At 39.5% G+C, this 24,154-nt stretch overlaps 1 protein-coding gene across 8 annotated transcripts in view; it reads right to left on the bottom strand.

The window, feature by feature from the left end:
• ralgapa1 (Ral GTPase activating protein catalytic subunit alpha 1) overlaps positions 1–24,154 on the bottom strand; it is a 337,589-nt gene that overhangs the window by 236,706 nt on the left and 76,729 nt on the right. For all 8 annotated transcript variants that reach the window (XR_005946224.1, XR_005946225.1, XM_041213937.1 and 5 more), the window contains exons 7-13: positions 17,519–17,625; positions 14,294–14,432; positions 10,975–11,183; positions 10,619–10,855; positions 9,132–9,335; positions 4,684–4,824; positions 4,291–4,439 (exon numbers count right to left, since the gene is read on the bottom strand). Coding sequence is in view for 6 of the 8 variants with exons in the window: in XM_041213937.1 (XP_041069871.1) it covers positions 4,291–4,439; positions 4,684–4,824; positions 9,132–9,335; positions 10,619–10,855; positions 10,975–11,183; positions 14,294–14,432; positions 17,519–17,625 (1,186 nt within the window). In the remaining 2 variants the exon portion in view is untranslated. The remainder of the gene's footprint in view (positions 1–4,290; positions 4,440–4,683; positions 4,825–9,131; positions 9,336–10,618; positions 10,856–10,974; positions 11,184–14,293; positions 14,433–17,518; positions 17,626–24,154) is intronic.

Genomic DNA, 24,154 nt, shown 5'->3' with positions numbered 1-24,154 from the left:
GCCCACACACTTAGCCTGTCTAAATCCTCTTAAAGCCTCTTTGCATCCTCCTCACAACTCACATTCCACCTAGTTATATGTCATCAGCAAAGCTGGAAATATTACATTTGGTTCCCACATGCAAATCATTGATATAGATTGTGAATAACTGGGGCTCAAGCACTGATCCTTGCAGTAAATAGCAAATATAACTCCCTTATTCAAAAAAGGAGGGAGACGGAAAGCAGGAGACTACAGGCCTGTTAGCCTAACATCTGTCTTAGGGAAAATGTTAGAAGCTATTATTAAAGATGATATAGCAGGGCACTTAGAAAAATTCAAGGCAATCAGGCAGTCAACATGGTTTTGTAAAAGGGAAATCATGTTTAACCAATTTATTGGTGTTTTGAAGGAATCACATGTGCTGTGGATAAAGGGGAACTGGTGGATGTACTGTACTTAGGTTTCCAGAAGGCATTTGATAAAATGCCACATCAAAGGTTATTGCAGAAAATAAAAGCTCATGGTGTAAGGGGTAATATATTGGCATGGATAGAAGATTGGTTAGCTAACAGAAAGCAGAGTCGGCATAAATGGGTCTTTTTCTAGTTGGCAGAATGACGAGTGGTGTGCCACAGGGGATCAGTGTTGGGGCCTCAACTTTTTACAGTTTATATAATTGACTTGGATGAAAGGATCGAAGGAATGGTGGCTAAATTTGCTGACGACAAAAATAGATAGGAAAATAAATTGTGAAGAGAATGTAAGGAGGCTACAAAGTGACATAGATAGGTTAAGTGAGTGGGCAAAGGTCTGGCAAATGGAGTATAATGTGGGCAAATGTGAAATTGTTCATTTTGTCAGGAAGAATAAAAGGAAAGCTTATCATCTAAATCGTGAGAGATTGCAGAGCTCTGATATTCAGAGGGATCTGGGTATCCCAGTGCATGAATCACAAAAGTATGCAGGTACAGCAGGTAATTAGGAAAGCTAATAGAATGTTATAATTTTTGAGGGGAATTGATTACAAAAGTAGGGAGATTATGCTTCAGTTATACAGGGCACTGGTGAAACCACATCTGGAGTACTGTGTACAGTTCTGGTCTCCTTATTTAAAGATGTAAATACAGTTAGAAGCAGTTCGGAGAAGGTTTACTAGGCTAATACCAGGATGGGTGGGTTGTCTTATGAGGAAAGGTTGGACAGCTTAGGCTTATATCCACTGGAATTTAGAAGAGTAAGAGGCAGCTTAATTGAAACATCTAAGATCCTGAGGGGTCTTGACAGGGTGAATGTGGAAAGGATATTTCCTTTTGTGGGAGAATCTAGAACTAGGGATCACTGTTTAAAAATAAGAGGTCGCTCATTTAAAACAGAGTTGAGGAGAGATATTTTCTTTGAGGGTTGAGAGTCTGCCTGTTGCGGAAGAGAGTCTGAATATTTTTAAGGCAAAGATAGATAGATTAGCACATTCGTTTAGATAATATCACCAACTTTAACTTTAACACCTATGTGTTCTATTGTACTATTGTTGTTGACATCTTTTGATGATCTGCTTCTATCACTGCTTGTTTGTCGCTACAACCACACCAACCCCCTCCACCTCTCTGTCTCTCTATCTCTCCGCCCCCCACACACACACCTTAAACCAGCTTATATTTCAGCTCTTTCCTGGACTCGAACTCAAGTTCTGTCGAAGGGTCATGAGGACTCGAAACGTCAACTCTTTTCTTCTCCGCCGATGCTGCCAGACCTGCTGAGTTTTTCCAGGTAATTCTGTTTTTGTTTATAGATAGATTCTTGATTAACAAGGGGGTGAAATGTTATTGGGGGTAGCCAGAAATGTGGCTGAGGCTACATTCAGATCATCCATGATCTTATTGAATGGCAGAGCAGGCTTGAGGGGCTGAGTGGCCTACTCCTGCTCCTAATTCGTACATTCATATGTAACAATAGGCACGTTATATGTGTCTCTAATTTCCTGATTTATACTGTGCCCTACGTTACCACTACTGTTTGGTGACCTATAAATAACTCCCATTAATGTTTGCTGCCCATGCTGTTTCTTAGCTCCACCCAAACTGATTCTACATCTTGATCTACCAATCCAAAATTTTCTCTAATGTTCTGATTTCATCCTTTATTAACAGTGCTACCCTGCTTCCTTTTCTTTTTCGTCAAGGGCTCTAGCATATCACCCAGCAAGGATATTGGTTCTGGTCCTGCTAAGGTGTAACCCACCTGCCTTGTACAGGTCCCACCTGCCCCATATCCCGTCCCAGTATCTCAGAAATCTAAAGCCCTCCCTCCTGCACCATTTTTCCAGCCATGTGTTCATTTGCTCTATCTTCCTATTTCTGTACTCACTAGAATGGGGCATTGGGAGTGATTCTGAGATTACTGCCTTTGAGGTCCTATTTTTAATCTCTTTCCTGGCTCCCTAAAATCTGCTTTCAGGGTCTCATCCCTCTTTTGACCTATGCCTTTGGTACCAACGTGTACAACGGCCTCTGGCTGTTCACTCTTCCCCCATAAGAACGTTCTGCAGCTGCTCATTGACATCCTTGACCCCGGCATCAGGGAGGCAACTTCCCAACCTGCAGTCACTTCTATGGTTGCTGAACCACCTATTTGTTTGCCTAAACATTGACTCCTCTTACAATATTGATCTTCCATTCTTCTTCCTCCCTTTCCTTCTGTGTAGCTGATCCACCTATGGTGCTACACCGAGTAACCACTGCCCTCACCAATGTCCAAAATAGAAAACCGGTTGGAGAAAGACTCAGGGAATGCCGACACTAACTGCTTGGTCCTCTTAGGCTGCCTGGTGGTCACCTATTCCCTCCCTGCCTGTACTCTCAAACTGTGGTATGACCACGTCCCCAAATGCCAAGATATATATACATTTCACAAGATAAACTGCTGGATTACCCTGAATTTGCTTCCACAAGTGAGTTGGCATTATTTCATGGATCGATCTTACTCTAAGTTACCTTAATAAGGAAAGAAATTACACCGTACAACATTTATTTTAACCAAGTCTCTTGGAATTTTACAGTTTAGCAATGGTGGTAACTTTTTTTTTACAAAAACTGACTGCCACTGCATTCCACTTTGCTACATTAAGCGAACAATATTTTCATCCAAATTTGCAAAAGATTAATGCCAGGGTTGAAAGTTAAGCTCTAATTTTCACCGGTGGTGTTCTGCTTGATGTCATGCACTATAACTGAGGAAGGGCTAAACGCAGCATACTTCACTGGGTGTACTCCCAACGTCCAGATGAAATGCATCTTTTGCGCAAAGGCAAAAAAAGGACCTTCAAATTACAACCAGAATTGTAAGAATTTTTATCAAGTACAATAATATTGTTTATGCTCCACTCTTCATTCCCTCTATTTGCAATTTTCCATTGAACTTTACGTTCAAACTGAAGTACTGAGAAGGGAATTTTACATCACTTTTAGTGTTGAATACCCTCATGAAGCACAACCAGGACAGACATACGATAAATAAGTAAAAGCAAAATACTGCGGATGCTGGAAATCTGAAAAACAAACAGAAAATGCTGGAAAGACTCAGCAGGTCTGGCAGCATCTGTGGAGAGAGAAACAGAGTTAACATTTCAAGCCTGTATGACTCTTCTTCAGAGCAGGATAAATTCAGACACATGATAAATTCTCTTTATATTACCCATACGTTTATCATAAACTTGAAACAGCTACGATTCCAGTATCCACAATGCCTAGTCTCATGGTATCTCTAATGAAGGCATATAATAAGAGATAGAAAGGAGATAGAAAGGTGGAAGATTCAACTTACTTATTAAACTAGAATTATAACCATCATTTTTATGCTGTGCACTGCAAAACGGGATTGTCAAAACTAATTTGAACAAATGTCTAGCTCTTATTGAAACACCACTTTCACCTAATTTGTTTCAGCTGTGAAATTTATAGGATTTGGCAATACACAATTCAGAACATCGGAAATGCTGGATGAAAAAACTCAAGACCCCTCTAACTTGGGCTCTATCATCCTGGTAGTCACAAAATACAATAATTGAGTTGTTGACTAATCAGAGAAATAAATCTCTATCTATTAGTCAACAATAAACCGAGACATAAGCGAGGAAAATCTTTGCTGGTGGAAAGCTAAGGGAACCACAAGTACAAGCACACCTGCTATATTTAGCACATGTCATGTCTCAAATTATTTAAACTGCAACCCAAAATATTATTTTTCAAAACAAAGCTTAAAGAAAAATTAACCACATTTTTGCAGGGTCACTATGAAAAATGCTCATCATACCAGGTCTTCTTATCCATTGCTGTGTGGACAACCATGTATCTGTAGATGTTGAGAACACGTTTACACATATCTACATGCTCATCCAAGAGGGTTCCAATTTCATTGGCAGGTTCTAGCAGCAATATATTTGCTGAGTTGGTTATAAAAACCTGTAATTATAACACACAATAAAATATGAAGACAAACAAAACAAATTATAGTTAATTATGTAATAGATGAGATCTACATAGAACGTGCAGATACAAGTTACAGTTGAGAAAAAATACATTTCCAAGATTAAATTTAGAAGCACCCATCTAGTTCTCAATGCTAATGCAAATCATTAAATAGAAATTAACTTCAGGAATAGATCTTTTGTACAATCGACCCGACAAAAAAAACCACGAAGTGCACCTGAAGTGATGCCTGAACACCTGCGCACACATTCCTGTCTTCTTCCTCCATTTCAGAAGCTTTGTTAATTGCATTCTGATAGGATGAATTTCTTGTCCAGCTAACATTCCTTACATGACTTGGTGCCTTAGTCATTTTGTCCTGCAGAATAAAATGAAATAGAAGAAACATTTTGTGAAACAAGTCTGTTTTGTCAATTCAAAGAAATGTTTTTGAAATGAACATCTGTTGTCTTGAGCAAAATACTGCAGGTGCTGGAAATTTGAAATAAAAGCAGAAAATGCAGGCAATACTCAGCAGGTCAGGCAGCATCTGTGGAAAGAGAAACAGAGTTAATATTCCAGGTTTGTGACCCGAACTATTAAGTGGGACTTGAACCCAAAACTTTGCAACTCAGAAGTGAGAGTGCTACCCAACTGAGCCATGGCAGCCACATAAAATGATTTTTTTTTTTATAAATTAGAAAAGATATTTGAGAAATCTATGAAACAAGTTAATATTTAAACGACAGAGGTTTAGGCTTTTAAAAAACACAAAATGTTGTCAAATTGGAAAAAGACAAATGAATGTTTTTGAAAATAAAGTAATACTGGTACTCAACATCTGTTAACTTGTGACTATTTAACTGAGCACAAATTTCAGATTAAGCTTGAAAACTCACTGTTCTGTAGTCTCAATATATTACATCACATATTAAGCCATGAAAGTGATGATCCTTACATAGTTAAACATTTAAAATCAGAAGTCTGGATTGCAGACTTGCAACTATGCATACAAATTAAGATATGGAACTGGACATAATGACACTAAACTATCCTTCCCAATCACTACTACAGAAATATATAAACACTTCTCTTGACTCAATGCCTGATGCAACTTCAACTTTTTCCTTTCTTAATCTGGATGTCTCTTAATGGTTTTTTAAGAAACTATATAAAAATGATATCAGTTCTGAGGAAAAAAGTTAGTGCCTCCTTTTTGAAAATGTTACATGATAGTTGATGTGCTGTAGATCCTAAATCTTGGTATGGCATCATTGTGAAAAGAGAAAATTAGACTAGGTCAGTCATAATTTAGTGGATTGCCTATTATTCATATTGGTCCAGATTTTTGTAGCAGTAATGACAGTGAACTGTGGCACTTGTGTCATTGCTTCTCTGAAATTGATGGCAACTTTGAGTCCACACATGTATAATGAAAGTCAGAATACCATAAGTTCCTGTCAGTGACTCTATGCTTCTCCATAGGATACACTAAAGAACTGCCAGAACGCAGTCAATTAGAAATTACTGAACTGATGAGAACATGTCCTTATATTCTATTAATCTCACTGCAAAAGCCCTTGAAGAAGTAACACCTGGTGAAAAAGGTGCAACTAGGTTTTTGATTTCTGTACTAAATCATAATTATTGTTGAAGAAACTTTATGGCCCTGAAAAGCTAAATTTTATACTTGCAGAATGAAATTTCTCAATTATAATAAAACATTTCACATTATTAAAAACATTAAAAAATTTATATAAGACATTTCAGCTTCTACCATAATCCCATCTTTATATACGAACTTATCTCATCTATTTTGCTCTCTGTAAATTCAATTAAAAGTGAAGGAAAATCAAACTTCCCGGTTTGCTGTCTGAGAATTTTTCAATGTGATTGGCTGCCTACCCGGCTTGATGGCATCACTGTTGTTGGGCACCTGGAGATCCCTTTTTTTTTAAGCACCAGATTCAAATGAACAATCAGGAAAGAAGAAAACCACACCACAGAGACTGCTATGTCTTTGTGGGCAGTTTTCTCAACAGGCCTGCAGCAAGTGTCGTTGCTTCTCTGATCATTACCAATTTGGATCATTGTTATTACTGTTATACTGTTTTGCACCATTTCAAAGAACAGGGGAGTTACTCCTGGTATCCAGGCCAATATTTATCCCTCAAGCAACATCACTAAAAGGATAAAAAAACAAAAATAAAAATACCTGGAATAACTCAGCAGGTCTGGCAGCATCTGTGGAGAGGAACACAGTTAACGCTGAGTCTGTATGACACTTCAACAGAACTAATTAAAAATAGAAAAGAGGTGAAATATAAGATGGTTTAGGGGTGGGGGGGGGCGGGGAATGGAGCTGGATAGAGGGCCAGTGATAGGTGGAGATAGCCAAAAGATGTCATAGACAAAAGGACAAAGAGGTGTTGAAGGTGATGATATTATCTAAGGAATGTGCTAATTAAGGGTAGAAAGCAGGACAAACAAGATAGCCCTAGTGGGGGTGGGGTGGCGTGAAGGGATCAAAATAGGCTAAAAGGTAGAGATAAAATAATGGACGGAAATACATTTAAAAATAATGGAAATAGGTGGGAAAAGTCTATATAAATTATTGGAAAAAAGGGGGAGGGGATCAGAAAGGGGGTGGGGATGGAGGAGAGAGATCATAATCTAAAACTGTTGAACTCAATATTCAGTCCAGAAGGCTGTATAGTGCCTAGTCGGAAGATAAGGTACTGTTCCTCCAGTTTGCGTTGAGCTTCACTGGAACAATGCAGCAGGTCAAGGACAGACATGTGGGCATGAGAGCAGGGTGGAGTGTTGAAATGGCAAGCGACAGGGAGGTCTGGGTCATGCTTGCGGACAGACCAAAGGTGTTCTGCAAAGCGGTCACCCAGTCTGCGTTTGGTCTCTCCAATGTAGAGGAAACCGCATTAAGAGCAGCGAATGCAGTAGACTAAATTGAGGGAAGTGCAAGTGAAATGCTGCTTCGCTTGAAAGGAGCTTTTGGGCCCTTGGACAGTGAGGAGAGGGGAAGTAAAGGGGCAGGTGTTGCACCTTTTGCGGTTGCATGGGAAGGTGCTGTGGGAGGGGGTTGAGTGTAGGGGGTGATGGAGGAGTGGACCAGGGTGTCCCGGAGGGAACGATCCCTACGGAATGCCGCCGGGGGGCTGAAGGAAAGATGTGGTTAACGGTGGCATCATGCTGGAGTTGGCAGAAATGACGGAGGATGATCCTTTGAATGCGGAGGCTGGTGGAGTGATAAATGAGGACAAGGGGGACCCTATCATGGTTCTGGGAGGGAGAGGAAGGTGTGAGGGCAGATGCGCGGGAGATGGGCCGGACACAGTTGAGGGCCCTGTCAACCACCGTGGGTGGAAAACCTCGGTTAAGGAAGAAGGAAGACATGTCAGAGGAATTGTTTTTGAAAGTGGCATCATCAGAACAGGTGCAACGGAGGTGAAGGAACTGAGAGAATGGGATGGAGTCCTTACAGGAAGCGGGGTTTGAGGAGCTGTAGTCGAGGTAGCTGTGGGAGTCGGTAGGCTCGTAATGGATATTGGTGGACAGTCTATCACCAGAAATTGAGACAGAGAGGTCAAGGAAGGGAAGGGAAGCATCAGAGATGGACCATGTGAAAATGATGGAGAGGTGGAAATTGGAAGCAAATATTGAGTTCAACAATTTGAGATCATGAACTCTCTCTTCCATCCCCACCCCCTTTCCGATCCCCTCCTTTTTTTCCCAATAATTTATATATATTTTTCTTTTCCCACCTATTTGCATTATTTTTAAATGTATTTCCATCTGGACTCGAAACGTCAACTCTTATCTTCTCCGCCGATGCTGCCAGACCTGCTGAGTTTTTCCAGGTAATTCTGTTTTTGTTTTGTATTTCCATCCATTGTTTAATCTCTACCTTTTAGCCTATTTCGATCCCTTCACTTCACTCCACTCCACCCCCACTAGTGCTATCTGCACCTTGCTTGTCCTGCTTTCTACCCTTAATTAGCACATTCCTTAGATAATATCACCACCTTCAACACCTCTTTGTCTATCTCCACCTATCACTGGCCATCTATCCAGCTTTACCACCCCCACCCCCCTCCTTAAACCAGCTTATATTTCACCTCTTTTCTATTTTTACTTAGTTCTGTTGAAGCGTCATATGGACTCAAAACGTTAACTGTGCTCCTCTCCGCAGGTGCTGCCAGATCTGCTGAGTTTTTCCAGGTATTTTTATTTTTGTTTTGGATTTCCAGCATCCGCAGTTTTTTGCTTTTATCATTAAAAGGATAGATTATCTAGTCATCACATTTCTGTTTCTGGAAACTTGCAAATTCACTACTATATTTCATACAACAGTGACTACAATTCGGAAATACTTAATTAGCTATAAAGCACTTTGGAATGTACTGAGGTCATGAAAAACATTATTTAATGCAAGTCTCACTTTTCTTTAATCTGCTTGTTATTCTAGAAACATTAGAATGGCTCACAAAGCAAATACTTCCAATTTTATTCAAAAGGCAGCAAGGCAATAGATTTACAGCCAAATTAAAGACTTTTCCTTCAGCCAAATTGACAATTGGACTTTTATACATGGCATGAACCTTGAAATTTTACCACACTTTAAAAAGATAATATCAGCATGGACCTCAAATTTTATCAAGTAAGAAGTACCTCCTCCTGTTCGTTTTTATCCAGTGGATAAGAACCATCATGCTCTCCAGCACTGACTAAATTTATGACACTTGTTGAAGGGGAATAGCCAAAGTCTTCAGCCTCTTTCATAAATACAGGCTTGTCTTCTTGTTGAATCCATTCCTGATAAACTTTAACAACTCTTCTCATGGCTGCAGCTTCACAGATAGGCAGCAGAAAAGCCTGAAGAACACAAAGATATGCTTCCTTGTTAGTACAATAAATAATAATGAATTAAAATTATATCTTTACTACTGCTGAAGTTGTTTCAAGTTTCTTAGCATTTACAGATGGCATTACACTCAGATTTCAAAAACCCTGTTGGTAGAAATGCTTGTTCTGCTTTCTCCTGTTCTCATTGTCTTCATTAATCAGGCTTCAAACAGTTCTAAAGACTTCCATTATTTTTGGCTCTGTTGTCCATACAGTTGGGAGGAGTTTTCAAATTTTCATTTGACTGTTGGAGAAGTTACTGCTTCTGTAGGCTATTTTTTAAATAGAAGAAACTAGTTTAACTAAATGTACACATCATCATCCTTCATTCTCAATGGACCTACATCCTCAGAAATCTCTCACCGTTGCAATTGATGAAAGATATACATAATAATTGCACATCAAAAAAAATCAGCTAAAAGTTAAGTTAACTTTATAATGGAGACATTACCCCAGAACCTGTCAAGAATAAGGCACTTCATCCTAAACTACAGAGAAACATTTAAAGAATTTAATATGGAGAATATTATTAGCTGAAATTTACAAAAACTGTTAAGTACACTATAAATTGAGTATTGCTGAAAAAAGAGACATGTTGTCAATGCTTTACATCTTGCACACATCACCATAAATTTAAATATCCCGAAGATTGCCGGATCATACCAAACAGCACATCCCTTTGGCTGTTCACAACAGGCAAGGTACTGACTGTACTCAACTAGTCCATGCTTGCAAAACTCAGAACATAATGTCCAACATTAGATGTGATTCTCCGATTTGACGACACTTACTAAACAATGCTGACTGCTAAGAATTACACTAACAACCAATTTAAGATCAGTTAGGCTCACAGTGTGGCTCACTTGCACGTGCTAGAAGCTATATATATTCACACATGGTGCTGTCCTATGCAAACAGAAAGAACATGTCCACGCACTGCGCCTTTTTCAACTGAACAATATTTAGGGGACAGCCGTTCCCTGGTTCATTCCCCATGGCAATGCCTTGAACAGAGTCGACCCATCTTGAATTTAGGCAAAAATCTTGACATTTAACTGTTCTCTGGACATTCACCATGACAAAGCCTCTAGAGCCCACTTGCGAACCAATCAGCACTTTCTTTTCATGCAGTATAAATTGTTGCTCCCTTTGGTATTCTTGTGAATCTGTCCTGATGAATTAAAGATGAAAGGCTTCAACAGCATGTCTCAAGTTCTGTGCTACCAAGTGGCTATTTGAATATTAAAACTTACCTGCCGAAAAACTTCTATAATAAAATTCACATTCTCTCTTGAGGAGTAGAAAACTTTGCGCACTATTTCCATGTCTGTTAGATGTTCTTCATCAACACTGCACAGACTAGATGAACTGGGCTCTCGCTCAGTTAAGGTGCTGGTGTTTGAATGGGATTGTTCCAGCTCTACACTGCCATCCCCAGAGTCCCCACGGCAGGAGCCCTCTTCACGGGCAGCCAAACCAGCAGCTGCTCTCTGAAAAAAGAAAATCTCATTTAAAGAAAACCAGTTGCATGAGGAATCAAAAATCTAAAACCAATTCAAGGGGGCAATTTTAATTAATTAAAACAATTAATCAGCTTATGTTTATTCACCTGAATATTCTTTGGCACACTTTCACCTTCAACTCCAGGAATCTGAAGTCCCGGATTAGTTTTTGGTTCAAACCAGAAAGATACCAACCACCGGATGACAGAGACACGAGCAGACAAAAATGTGTCTTTAGTAGAATATGTCGTTTCATTAGTCTCTGGATCTTTTTTTGTCATAATATAATAGGGCTTTGATCTCAGTTGTGGGACATCTGTAAACAAGGAATTAAATAACAATATTGCTAAAAAATAGAAAATTTCTACATGGAAAAGATGGAAACTACGGCACATTTACACAGTTTTGGCACTATTATTTTTTTGTTCAGAGGTAAAAAAAAAAGAACAGGAGTAGGCCACTTAGCCCTTTGAGCACATTCTACCATTCAATCAGATCATGGCTGATCTGTACCACAATTACAACAATATCAACTCACCTTTGATATGTATCCCTTTATAACTTTACCCAACAAAAACCAATTTCATTATTTAAAATTTCAATTGATCCAACATGAACACAGCACGGGAAAGTTCCCAGATTTCCATTATTCATTGTGAGAGAATGTGCTTTTGGCCATCAGAAAGAAACATCAAACCTCTGCACTTGAGCAAAGTCCTAAAGTTTCAAGCAGCTGTAAGATGATCAAGAAATTGATGTTCCATTCTAAATACTGTGATATCAAAAATAGCATTATTGTCACACATGATGGAAATGTCAATTTTTGCAAAACAACTGCAGTTATCACCAGTGAATGAAAAAGCAATAAATTCAATACACTTTCACTAGTTATTCCAGGATTTCAGCAAATAAGCTACAAAATACTCAATTTTATAATTTGTCTTTCAATTCTTTTGTTTGTTTATTTTGTTCTCTCATTACCTCTGCCACTGAAGACGGGGCAGGTAATGTTTTCACCCATTTGTTAATATTTGTCTGTAAACAATACATCTCAAATCTAACGGATGGATTTCAATGAAACATGGTACATATATAGGGTATGGCAAACGAATCAGTTTTTACCAAAGAAACAGATTCAGAGGCTGGAAATTTTTTTTAAAAAAAAGGATCAATTGAGAGATAGGGCGAATTGACTTTTTAGGATGTTGTGGATTGTTTTATTTAGAATCGTCTCAACTGCTGTGGTGCAATTTGACACAGCTATCAAAGTGTGAGCAGAGTTCTCAGAGCAGGTTCTTGGATGTGGATTGACCAAAAGCTTCCTCAGTGCGATGAAAGCTCTTAATAAAAGGATTTCTTTTTTCAACTTTGTAGGTACAGAGCATCAACCAGGCTGGGAAAAGCCTCAACTAAAAGTTGTGTAATTGTAATAAAGTGGAGTTAATACAGCGTGGTGGAGGTATTAGCTCTGGGTACCCTCATCATTTGTTTCAAATATACCCTCTTCTTCATTCTTTTTTATCCCTTTTATACATTTTTCTGCATTTGACCAAAATTTTCATGCTTCATCATCATCTTTTAATTTCATTCTGCTTCCATTTCCTCTTCAGCTACATTTCGCTTCTTTTCTTTCAATTTATGCATGTTGCTTCTGTACTTAGTGATTTTCTCCCATCCAGCTACAAATCGCTCCTCAAAAATAAATTACGGACCATGTACAAATTTGTACATTATTTATTTTCACCATAAAGCTTTGATGCCTTGATATGAACAGCTGGGACCTTTTAATATCTTTGTAGCAGAAATCTTACAGCAATCGGTTTTGGCTTCTTTATTCAAGGGAGGCAAATTATAGGGTTGTAGCTGTCACTCAGCTTGGATCAGTTCTATCAGCAGGAATTAGGGATTGGATTTGGAACCTCTTTCATTTGTATGGCTTAACTATTCTTCTGACAAACTTCCAGAGTCAGCTTAATAGTTGTATTGCAATCAGTCTTGGAGAACTGCAAGAAAAACTAAATATAAATGAACCTCTCTGTATACCCGGCTTAAATACTTGTTTACTTCACCCTGCCTTTCCAGCTCCCCAGAAACATGCTGCTACACTTTTGCATGTACTTCTGCTCCATTTCTTACATGCTTCTTCCCAAACTTTCCCACACTATATCGTCTGCATTAATACACTTAGCACAAAAAGAACGTTGAAGTAAAATTATCAGAAATAAAGGAACAACCACACTGGTGTTGGGAGGGAATAAAGGAGTAAACAAGCCAAATCAGATGCACTAAAAATTTGTCTTGCCCAGAATGCACAAGAAAGGGATTCACAATAAACTGGACCTGCTCATCATTAATATGCTTACAATTAACGTACATCATTATACAATACACAGAAGTTGTCAAGATATTGGTACAATGGGATAAAACTACCCTTAATAGATCTGAGTTAAAAGACATTGTACTCAGCTTAGAGCACGTAACTTTTCAAACATAAAAGATGGAAGCATTTGTGGCATGGAAACCTTTGTTAACATAACAGCTATAGAGAAAAAGGGGCAAAGATGGGCACATATGAAGAAAGGTCTCAATACTTTTAATACATCACAGGAAAAGTTGCACCTATCTTACAAGGCCAAAGAACAGGTTATTTTATCAGAGGAAAAATGGGAATAAACCATTTCCGTAACTCCTTAGGAATTGCACATTTATTTCAACAGATAGCCTAACACAGTGAAAATACAGTAGGAAAAATTTGTAGGGCTAGTGGAAAAGAGGAGTTAATTGGACACACTATAATAAATGGCCTTTTCCCGCACTGCTAGCTTCTACATTTTCGTGCAGTAGGCATGTTAAAAATCAGGTTGTCTTATTTGCAAATCAAAACAAACATTTGGAGCAAAAAGTAGAGTTAGGAATTTTGAATGATCCAGGAAAGCTGCTAAAAGGCTAAGCTAAACCTCAAGCCACTTTTAAAGAAAAGTAGAATTATAACACTAATAAAAAGTTTATTATATTTAATTGTGGGCTTAAAATGCTTTATCAGTTAAAGCAAGTAATGGATCAGTTATAGCCTTTACTGACCATCAGCCCTATAATGCAAGAATTCAAAATTTAAAATCTCTATAGTACCAATACAGTTTTGCTGCAGCATCTCAGATTCGGTCAATATTCCCGAAGCAAAATGCTCACATTTAAATGGCATACAGTATATTCTAATATGCTGCATAATCTTCAAATAACAAATGAGTCAGAAGAAAATATGAAGACCAGAATTAAGTATAAAAAGGCAAATGACAGACTAGTATAATTATATGTAATACGTCATTGTTTTTAAACACTTAATCATATTACTAACCCACTAAACATTACATAAGTCTGATTTTATGTACAAATACTCAGACAGATAAACAAAAGTATTGTTTTTACCAAGTGTAGGGTTAAACAAGCTGGTCTCCTTTGAGAAATTGGGAAATATGTGAGGCAGGTAGTACTTCTTGAAATTTTCAAATAAGAATGAAAACCCTTTCTCCTGATTTTCTTTGTCTTTCCATTCTAACCCCTTTGCCTGCAAACAAATTTATAGAAAGGTTGCTTAATTTATCACATTAATCATACTTATCAATGCTACACATAGATCATAACTAAAAATAAAATCCTAACTAAAAATAAAATCCTTACACTTTTTCAGCTTTGTAACAAAACTGAAGCCCCAATCAGTACTCTGAAGTATATACCAATTTTCATAATAGACAGAGATAATGTATTGTCTAGGCCTTCAATTGGAAATGGGGTAACACGCAACATGGTTTAGTAAAGTTAATGGCCAAAAGCTAGCACTGGGTTGCAATGTTTTTTCAGCACAATTCACCCAAAAATCAACCAAAAAAAAACACCAAAAAATTAGAGTTTCAAGCACAAATCACACCAGCGTAAATCAAGTTTTGGCAATCTTTTGCTCCATATTAAAAGTCATTGCGCTAGAAGTGGCCCTGCCCAAGAACCTGGTCAGCATACACCCCCAAAAGACTAAATGAATCACCATTGAGCTTTTACTAATTGCATCCATTTGGAGGCCTTCTATGTAGTCCTTAAAATGAAGCAATTTTTCCATACAGGCACTAATAACATCTTTGGAACATAATTTCTTAAATTTAAGAAGCTGACTACTGTACATCAATATAACTACCAAATGGTTCTGTAATTGCAGGCAGTGGATTTGACACTCATTAAAAATACATAGTTATTTCCTATGATAAACTCATTCTCAACTGTATCAAACTATATCAAGTTACCACAAATATATTTTAAAGCAAAATTTTAAAAAAGTGACAGTCTAAAAACTCTGCCTAATTATGCTGGTTCATGGTAAATTTTATGTTTGCAATATACAAATGATTTTGAGCAGAAATTGGAAGGAAAACATCTCTCAAAATTAATACAATTTTGAGCGCAACTTGAGCTCATATCACTGATTGTGCCCAAGGTGAAAACCCCAAATTGTAACATTTTTCCTCAACACTTTTGCACTACTGGAATGAACTTGACTTCACACACAAAGTTCCTGTCGATTTGCTGCATTATACAGTACAAGTCAGTTGACTTACAGTATTCTGTCATTACCACACACTGCACAATGTAGGCCTAAAAATGCAACAAGTTATTACCATCAGTTCAAACAAACAAAATATGGGTAGTTGATCCAATATTTTTAAACTCCAGGTTTGTGTTTTCGGAGCAGACTTCAGCAATATTTCAAGGATGAAAAGGAAGCACTTCCCCAACCAACAATTGTGCTGGAAAGCATCTTCTTTTGGGAGTCTGGAACTCCCAAATACCATAATATTCTTGTCAATGAACTAGATGTGCATTAGCAGTGCTGATTCTCTTCTACCATCAGAAACCAAGTGTAACAAACTGATTTAGCAGTTATTAAACAGAAATGGAAAGATTTCTGTTTACTTAATGCAGAGGTTTTTGGGTGATGGGTGGGAAGCACAAGGAAAACACTAGTTGTAATTCATGAACAGGAATTGCCTGCAATATACATTTTGTCTCATTGGTAGCACTGTAACTCTCCACTCTACTCTCAGGCTGATTCCTGACTCAGCTTCGTGCACAACTAGGGCATCCACTATAAACAGTCCTCGTTAACAGGTCTTTTCAATACTCTGCTCAAATGAGTTTCTTTCAGTTTTCCTTCTGATCTATACCTGATCAGCAAATTTTTTTTTAAAGAAGTGCTCAAGATCCCTGGAGTTAACGAGGAGAAACAAAAAGAAAGCAAAATCATTGTTCCCTCTCAAAAACCTGTTAAAGATGTGGAACATGGGGCAAAGAACCTTTATGATGCATCCACTTTCTTTTGTCTCTTTAGCAAAAGAACTCAGGATCTCCAATGCCCCATAATGTTTAGAGAGAATCAATAAATAGCCCTTCTTTAAAAACCTGGCTCTAGCTCAAAACTCACTTTATTGCCCAGCGTTCTGTAACTTTAAGGAAACTTTTATGACCTGTTCAAACTTCAAGTGGCTGCTTGCTTGGCCTCATTTTAAAATTGAGAAATAAATGAATAAAAACATCTGTGCTCAGATGTTGTTGTTTTTCCAATAACAAAGCAAGCTTGTATTTTACCACCACAAAACAACCCAACAATTCATTACTCCAGGTTTCACCCTGAAACAACTTGCCCCTAGATCCACTCTTGTTGTGTTAAAGAGGATTATTCATTCTGCTTACAACTCCTATCCCCAATGTGAAGTGAGAAGTCATCCACAGTTTTCCTTTGTGTGAAATAAAAACAAAAAACTGCAGATGCTGGAAAGCGAAAACAAAAGCAGAAATACCTGGAAAAGCTCAGCAGGTCTAGCAGCATCGGCGGAGAACAGCAGAGTTGTCGTTTCGAGTCCTCATGACCCTTCAACAGTTCTGTTGAAGGGTCATGAGGACTTGAAACGTCAACTTTGCTCTTCTCCGCCGATGCTGCCAGACCTGCTGAGTTTTTCTAGGTATTTCTGTTTTTGTTCCTTTGGGTGAAGTTGCTTACAAGAAATCTCCTGGTCACCACGATAGTGTATCCATTTGCACATATAAACAGGTTTCTACTGCTCATCCAGCAAAGTAATCCCAACAAGTCAGGAGGTTAAGCAGATACAAGGACATTCTTGGCCAGTGAGTTCTAATATTATTGTACTTCATCTTAAAAACAGAAGAAAGTGGAAGGGAGGACACTTAAACAGCTGAAGTGATTAAATTGAACTATTCCAGATTACAAGTTATATATATCTACACTAACAGGACTTGGTGGGGGGGGGGTGGGGGGAAGGTGGAAAGAGATGGCGACACAGGACACAAATTTCTGAAAAGGGCTCAGCAGAAGAGAGTTTGGAATCCATTCGCTTAATGACAGGAAAAGTACAGTATGCAAACCATAAATTGAAATTAAGACTAACACTGGCAAAATTTTGGGATAAATTTGCCTTGTCATAATTTCTCTATTAGAAATTTAAAGAGGAAACCAGAAATAATAGAAATAGTTCCATGCATTAATGATTAAAGTACAGTTGCTGTTAGTTTGGTGGTTGAATAATTAGACTTTAAGCCTATCAACAAGGTTGAGTAGGGTTAGTACAATAAAGTGTCTACCTGGATTACCATATATTTTAGCAGTGCATCAAGAAAGTAGCTTGTAAGGTCATCTTGTCCTTTGTCTCCGGATTGTGGGGGCACAAGGGGAGTGATTTCCTCTGGAGTGACTTGAGCTGCCAAGTAAATATACAAGTACAACACTGATCATATATCAAAGGTTTCTTACTGTGAATATAGAATACATTTTATTTAAGGACAAGAATATTATATCATGCACCCAAATACTCACCAACATAATTCTGTCTTACAACATTGGTTTATTTACTGTTATGCCAGTAAGAAAAAGACATGCATTCATATCTGGCTTTATACTATAAGGAGTTTCTTGAAGGAGGAAAGCATGACAAGGAAGGCGCGGTGGTGGGGGGTGGGGGGGGGGCAGAGAGAGAGAGAAGAGCCGGGGGGAGAGGGAGAGAAGCCCGGGGGGGAGAGGCAGAAAAAGTACAGGAAGGAAAGTCAACATAAGTAAAAATACAGTATGTCTAAGAGGCCAGAATTGGATGAACACAAAGGTCTTGGAGGGATGTAAAGCTGGAGGAAGTTAGGGATAGAAAAAGGGCAAGATTTTGGAGGGATAAGAATTCTAAAATTGTGATGCTGTCAGATTGGGGGCCAATGAAGGTCAGTGGTACAAGGGTAATGGCTGAATTAGTTTTGGAGAGAGTTAAAATGTGAGCAGAAGAGTTTTGGATGAACTCAAGTTTATGGAGGATGGATGATGGGAGGCCAGCCAGGAGAGCTTTGGAACACTCAAGTCTGGAAGTAACAAAAGAATGCATGAGAGTTTCAGCAGCATCTGTTACAGAGATGGAAATAGACAGTAATAGTGATGACCAGGTATCTGCGCCAGGAGCTCATCTTGGGATCAAAAAGGTAATCAAGGTTGTGAATGTTTTCTGGCTCAAGTTAATCTGGTTAAACCTCATGTGTACCTGAGTGCAGGTAGTAGTATCGGTGGCTAAGAAACAAATTGCCAGGGACAAAAGACAATGGTTCCAGTCTTTCCAATGCTTAGTTGAACTATATAATCATAGCCAGAAAATCACTGGCACAAATTTTCTTCCTCCTGTTGCATCATTAAATCGTATCCCCTAAGGATGCATCCTTTACCCCCTCATTTCTCTTTCACATGCTGCCCTTTGACAATATCATCCAAAAGTAGAGCATTAATTTCTACATATATGCTGATGACACTAAGCTCTGCCTCACCACCAGCTCTCTCGACTTCTCCAATTTTGCTAAGTTATCGGACTGCTTATCTCATGTCCAGTACTGAAGATGAAATTCCTCAACTATTGGGAAGACTGAAGCCATCATCTTTTGTCCTCACTACAAATTGCATTCCCTAGCTACCACTCCACCCCTCTCCCTGGCAACTGAGACTAAAGCTGCTTGCAAACTTGTCGTTGTATTTGACCTGAGATGAGTTTCCAGCCACATTTCTGTACCAAGACCGCTTATTTCTAGCACTGCAACATCACCCAACTTTACCCCCATCTCAGCTCATCTGCCACTGAAATCTTCATTCTTGCCTCCATTTCTTCTAAACTTGACTATTCCAATGTACTCCCAGCTGGTTTCCCACATTGTATCTTCCTTGAGGTTATCCGAAACTCTGCTGCCCAGGGCCTAACGTGCACCAAGTTCCATTCATCCATCACCCCAGTGCTCGCTGACCTATGTCATCTCCTGATCAAACAGCGTTTGATTTTAAAATCTTTTTCTTATTTTTAAACCCCTTCATGGTCTTGCCCTTCAATCTTTGTAATCTCCTTCAACTCCATAACCCTCCGAAAATCGTGAGATGAGTGTAACTGTGCTTGACATCAAGGCCGCACTTGACCAAGTGTGGCATCAAGAAGCCCTAGCAAAACTTGAGTCAATGGGCATCAGGGGGAAAAGGCTCCACTGATTGGAGCCATACCTAGCACAAAAGGAAGATGGTTGTGGTTGTTGGAGGTCAATCATCTCAGTTCCAGGACACCACTGCAGGAGTTTCTCAGGGTAGTGTCCTCAGCCCAACCACCTTCAGCTGCTTCATCTGTAACCTTCCTTCCAACATAAGGTCAGAAATGGGGACGCCTGATGACTGTAAAACGTTCAGCACCATTCGTGACTCTTCAGATACTGAAGCAGTCCATGTCCAAATGCAGCAAGACCTGGACAATATTTAGGCTTGGACTGACAAATGACAAGTAACATTTGTGCCACAAAAATGCCAGGCAATGACCATCTCCAACAAGAGGGAATCTAACCATTGCCCCTTGACATTCAATGGCATTACCATCATTGAATCCCCCACGAACAACATCCTGGGGGTCACCATTGACCAGAAACTGAACTGAACCAACCATATAAATACTGTGATTACAAGAGCAGGTTAGATGCTAGGAATCTTGCAGTGTATAACTCACCTCCAGATTCACCAAAGCGTGTCCACCATCTATCTACAAGGCACAAGTCAGGAGTGTGATGGAATATTCTCCACTTGCCTGGCCAAGTGCAGCTCCCACAATGCTCAAGCAGCTTGACACCACTCAGGACAAAGCAGCCCGCTTGATTGGCACCCCATCCACAATCATTCACTCACTCCACCACCGACACACAGTTGCAGCAGTGTGTACCATCTACAAAATAAACTGCAGGAATTCACCAAGCCGCCTCAGACAGCACATTTCAAACCCATGGCCACTGCCATCTAGAAGGACAAGGGCAGCAGATAGATGGGAACACCACCACCTCAATTTCCCCTCCAAGCCATTCACTATTCTGACTTGGAAATATATCACCATTCCTTCACTGTCGCTGGGTCAAAATTCTGGAACTCACTCCCTAATAGCACTGTGGGTGTACCTACACCACATGGACTGCAGTGGTTCAAAAAGGCAGCTCACCACCACCTACTCGAGGGCAATTAGGGGATGGGCAAAAAATACTAGCCTAGCCAGCGATGCCCACATCCCATGAACTAATGTAAAAAAAAAGTCTGCACTCGTCTAACTCCAACCTCTTGAACATCCACAATTTTAATCACTTCACCTTTGGTGGCCATGCCTTTAGTTACTAAGTTCTGGAATTCCCTCCTCTTCTCTAACCTTGTTTTCCTCCTTTAAGTCACTTTTAAAATCTACCTCTTTGACTCACCTCTTCCTCACTTGACCTAATATCTCCTCATGTGCCTCGGTGTCATATTTTGTTTTATAATGCTCTTTTGGAGTATCTTGAGACACTTTTTACACTAAAGGCACTACATAGCTTGTTTAAATTTCTGCTCATCCAGTACTGGAGTAGGCCAAATTAGCAACACATGGAAGGAGGGAGAACCTGGTGAGGTAGAGCTGGGTGTCACTTGCTTCTTGTTTTCAGATTATGTCATTTAGGGACAGCCTGCAGATGGGATATAGGGGGGCTCCAATGACAGATCCTTGGCAGATTCCAAACATAATGTGGGAGCAAAAGAAGCCATTGCAGGCCATTCTCTGGCTAGAACTAGAATGGAACCAGGTGTCTGCAGTTCCACCCAGATGGATGATGGAGAAAAGGCATTGGAGGGCAATGGTGTAGTCAAAGGCTACAGACAGGTCAAGGAGGGCTAGTACCACTGTTAGTCAAATAGGATATAAGTAGCGAATTTAAGGGACTTTTCAGCATGGTGGCAAGAATGAAAACCTGGCTGGAGGGGCTCAAACATGGATTTGCAGGAAAGATGGGCAGAGATGGGGTAGTAGTTTGTACAGAGGGGTCATGAGTCCATTCTTTGTTAAAAGGAGAAGGCCGATGACTTCAGAACTGAAGGGAAAGTATCTGAGAAGAGAACACCATTAATAATATCAGCCAATATGAAGGCCAGAATAGAAAGTTGGGGTAGCAGTTTGGTGGGAATAGGGTTGAGAGAGCAGGAGGTCGGTCTAATGAACAATCGGAGCTCAGAAAGGATGTGAAGGAAATTAAGATTGAAACTACAGACAGATGGGAGCTTAGAACTGGAGTAATACTGGAGTTGCTACATACTGGAGTGTTCTGATATTTCTATTTTGTTGATTATGTTATTTTGTAACATTCATTTATATATTTGATTGGCCTGCACTACTGACCTGACAGTGAGAGAAGGCACAATGAGCACCAATACCAACACCAATAAGCACAATGAAGGCACCACCCTTCACCTTCCCTCATCAGCAGTATTAAATTTCGTTCTTTTTATTGTGAAACTATTAGACAAGCCAGAATAAATACTAAAAAGCATCCTTTAAATGCCAAAATTTAAGAGAATCAAAACTTGAGCTTTAGAATATTTGAGAGACTGTAAGAAGTCATCATCATTGCCGCACTCCAGGATTTTCAACAGTTTTGTCACAGAAGAATCAGGATGTGCTGCTAACTTAATTTATATTCACAAAGATTAAAAGAAAATCAATTTTGCAGTCAGAGATTAGGGGTAGATAGTGGAAAGGTAAATTGAATATTCAAGCCAATCCACACAGCTCAATCTGTGGAATGATTGTTCATATTAGACAATTGAAGACCATTCTGGCTCATTTGCATTATAATAGTCCTTTAAAGCCCTATTCATTTCAAAAATGTGAGTTGGTCCTTAGTGTCTCCCGTCAGGCCAGCATGGGAGATGGGCGGTTCTTGTAGTTAGTTTAATTGTCAGCCCTATCAACCAACCCCAGTCAAGGTCAAATAGACAACTTACAGTCCAGCTACAGGTTAAAAAAAAACACACTAGTATGACACTGAACAGGAATACTGCATCTATTCTGTCTGCCAGAGCATGCCAGGTTCCTCCCATTGCTGACATCTTAGTTGAGCACCCATTGTCCCCTCGCTGCTATCTCCAGCTTTCGATCACTCGCCATGGTGAAGAGGAAGCAGCGTCTACCTCCCAAAGAGGATGTAAGATGTGTGCTGGTCTGGGAGGACTCTGTGAAGACTGAGGCTGTTTTTGATGCAGGCAGCTGCCGAGGACATTGGTAACTATGGTGGCACTGACTGCATCCAGAGGTGTGGGAAGTGCTTCCCCTTCTGTTGGCTTGTCAATGAAAGCAGCATCGCCCCACATGTTCACAGTTAGTTGGCAAGGTCTGCAGACAGAATTAGGTAAGATCCTATGCCAGTTCACTTCAGTAAGAAGGCTGACTAGGCTCATAGCCTTGGCTTGACTAAATGAAAGGGTAGTGAAATAAATTATTTAGCTCAATAACTGAATGCAGTGTGTCTTATTTGTTACTTTGAAATTAAGTTTTAAAGTTAGTCATAATTTACCACAGCTGTACATTCAGTTGTTGACTGCAAAATAAGCAGTTTAATAATTGATAATTAGCCTCATATCAAAGTATTAATTAGTCCATTGGGCATTAATAGATTGGAGATGTCCACACAAGATTCAGTGCAAGAATCATAATATCCAGTTTGTGTGTCATGGTTTTTTTTTGCTACAGCCTGGGTCATGACATCATAAAAGATATTGGTAATACAAAGGAACTTCTTAAAAAAAAATCAAACAAAACTCGACACACCTGCTCCAATTCAAACTTTCACTACATTGAACCCCCATGGATCTCCAATGCTGGCACTGGCCAACTAGAACACGCCATTAGCGCAATATGCCAGGTCAAACATTGCATTGGATAGCACTGAATGGCTTGTAGAGAATGATTACAAATGATTATTGTACACAAAACAATTTAACTTTTAAACAGCGACTTCAAAAGAGCTAAATAATTACAATCAAATTGAAGATAATTTGCAGCAATAAAACTCTGACTGCAATTCTCAGATTCTCCAAGCAACTTCAGGAGTAAGAAATTTAAGTTGCATTCACAATATTTACACTTCACAATTGCATTCACAATATTTACACTTCCTCAAATAGTTAAGATAAAAGCATTCCTTAGTGGCCCCCTGTGACTGCAATTCCTTGAGTTTATTTTTCTGGTAACAGTTTTTTAAAATTCATTTTATGGGATGTGGGTGTCGCTGGCTGGGCCAGCATTTATTGCCCATTCCTAGTTACCCTCGAGGTGGTGGTGGTAAGCTGCCTTCTTGAACCGCTGCAATCCCTGTGGTGTACGTGTAGGTACACCCACACTGCTGCTGGCAGGGAGTTCCTGGATTTTGACTGACTGACAGTGAAGGAACAGCGATATATTTCCAAGTCAGGCTAGTGAATAGTTTGGGAGGGCACTTCCAGGTGGTGGTGTTCCCATTTGTTTGCTACTTTTGTCCTTCTAGATTGTAGGTTGAGTTTGGAAGGCACTGCCTAAAGAGCTTTGGTGAGTTTCCACAGTGCATCTTGTAGATGGTACACACTGCTACCACTGTGCATGGGTGGTGGAGGGAATGAATGCTTGTGAAAGAGGTGCCAACCAAGCGGGCTGCTTTATCCTGTATGTCAAGCTTCTCAAGTGTTGTTGGAGCTGCACTCATTCAGGCAAATGGAGGGTATTCCATCCACCATGGATTCAGATGGACAGGCACTGGGGAGTCAGGAGATGAGTAACTCGCCTCAGGACTCCTAGCCTCTGACATGTTCTTGTATTTATATGGCTAGTCCAGTTCAGTTTCTGGTCAATGGCAACCCCTAGGATGTTGATAGTGGGGGATTCAGCGATGATAAATGCCATTGGATGTCAAGGG

Source organism: Carcharodon carcharias, chromosome 20 (assembly GCF_017639515.1).
Source record: "Carcharodon carcharias isolate sCarCar2 chromosome 20, sCarCar2.pri, whole genome shotgun sequence".
NCBI classification, from domain to species: Eukaryota; Metazoa; Chordata; class Chondrichthyes; order Lamniformes; family Lamnidae; genus Carcharodon; species Carcharodon carcharias.
Note: the sequence above shows the minus strand (reverse complement) of the source record. Positions and strands in the feature narration are given on the sequence as shown.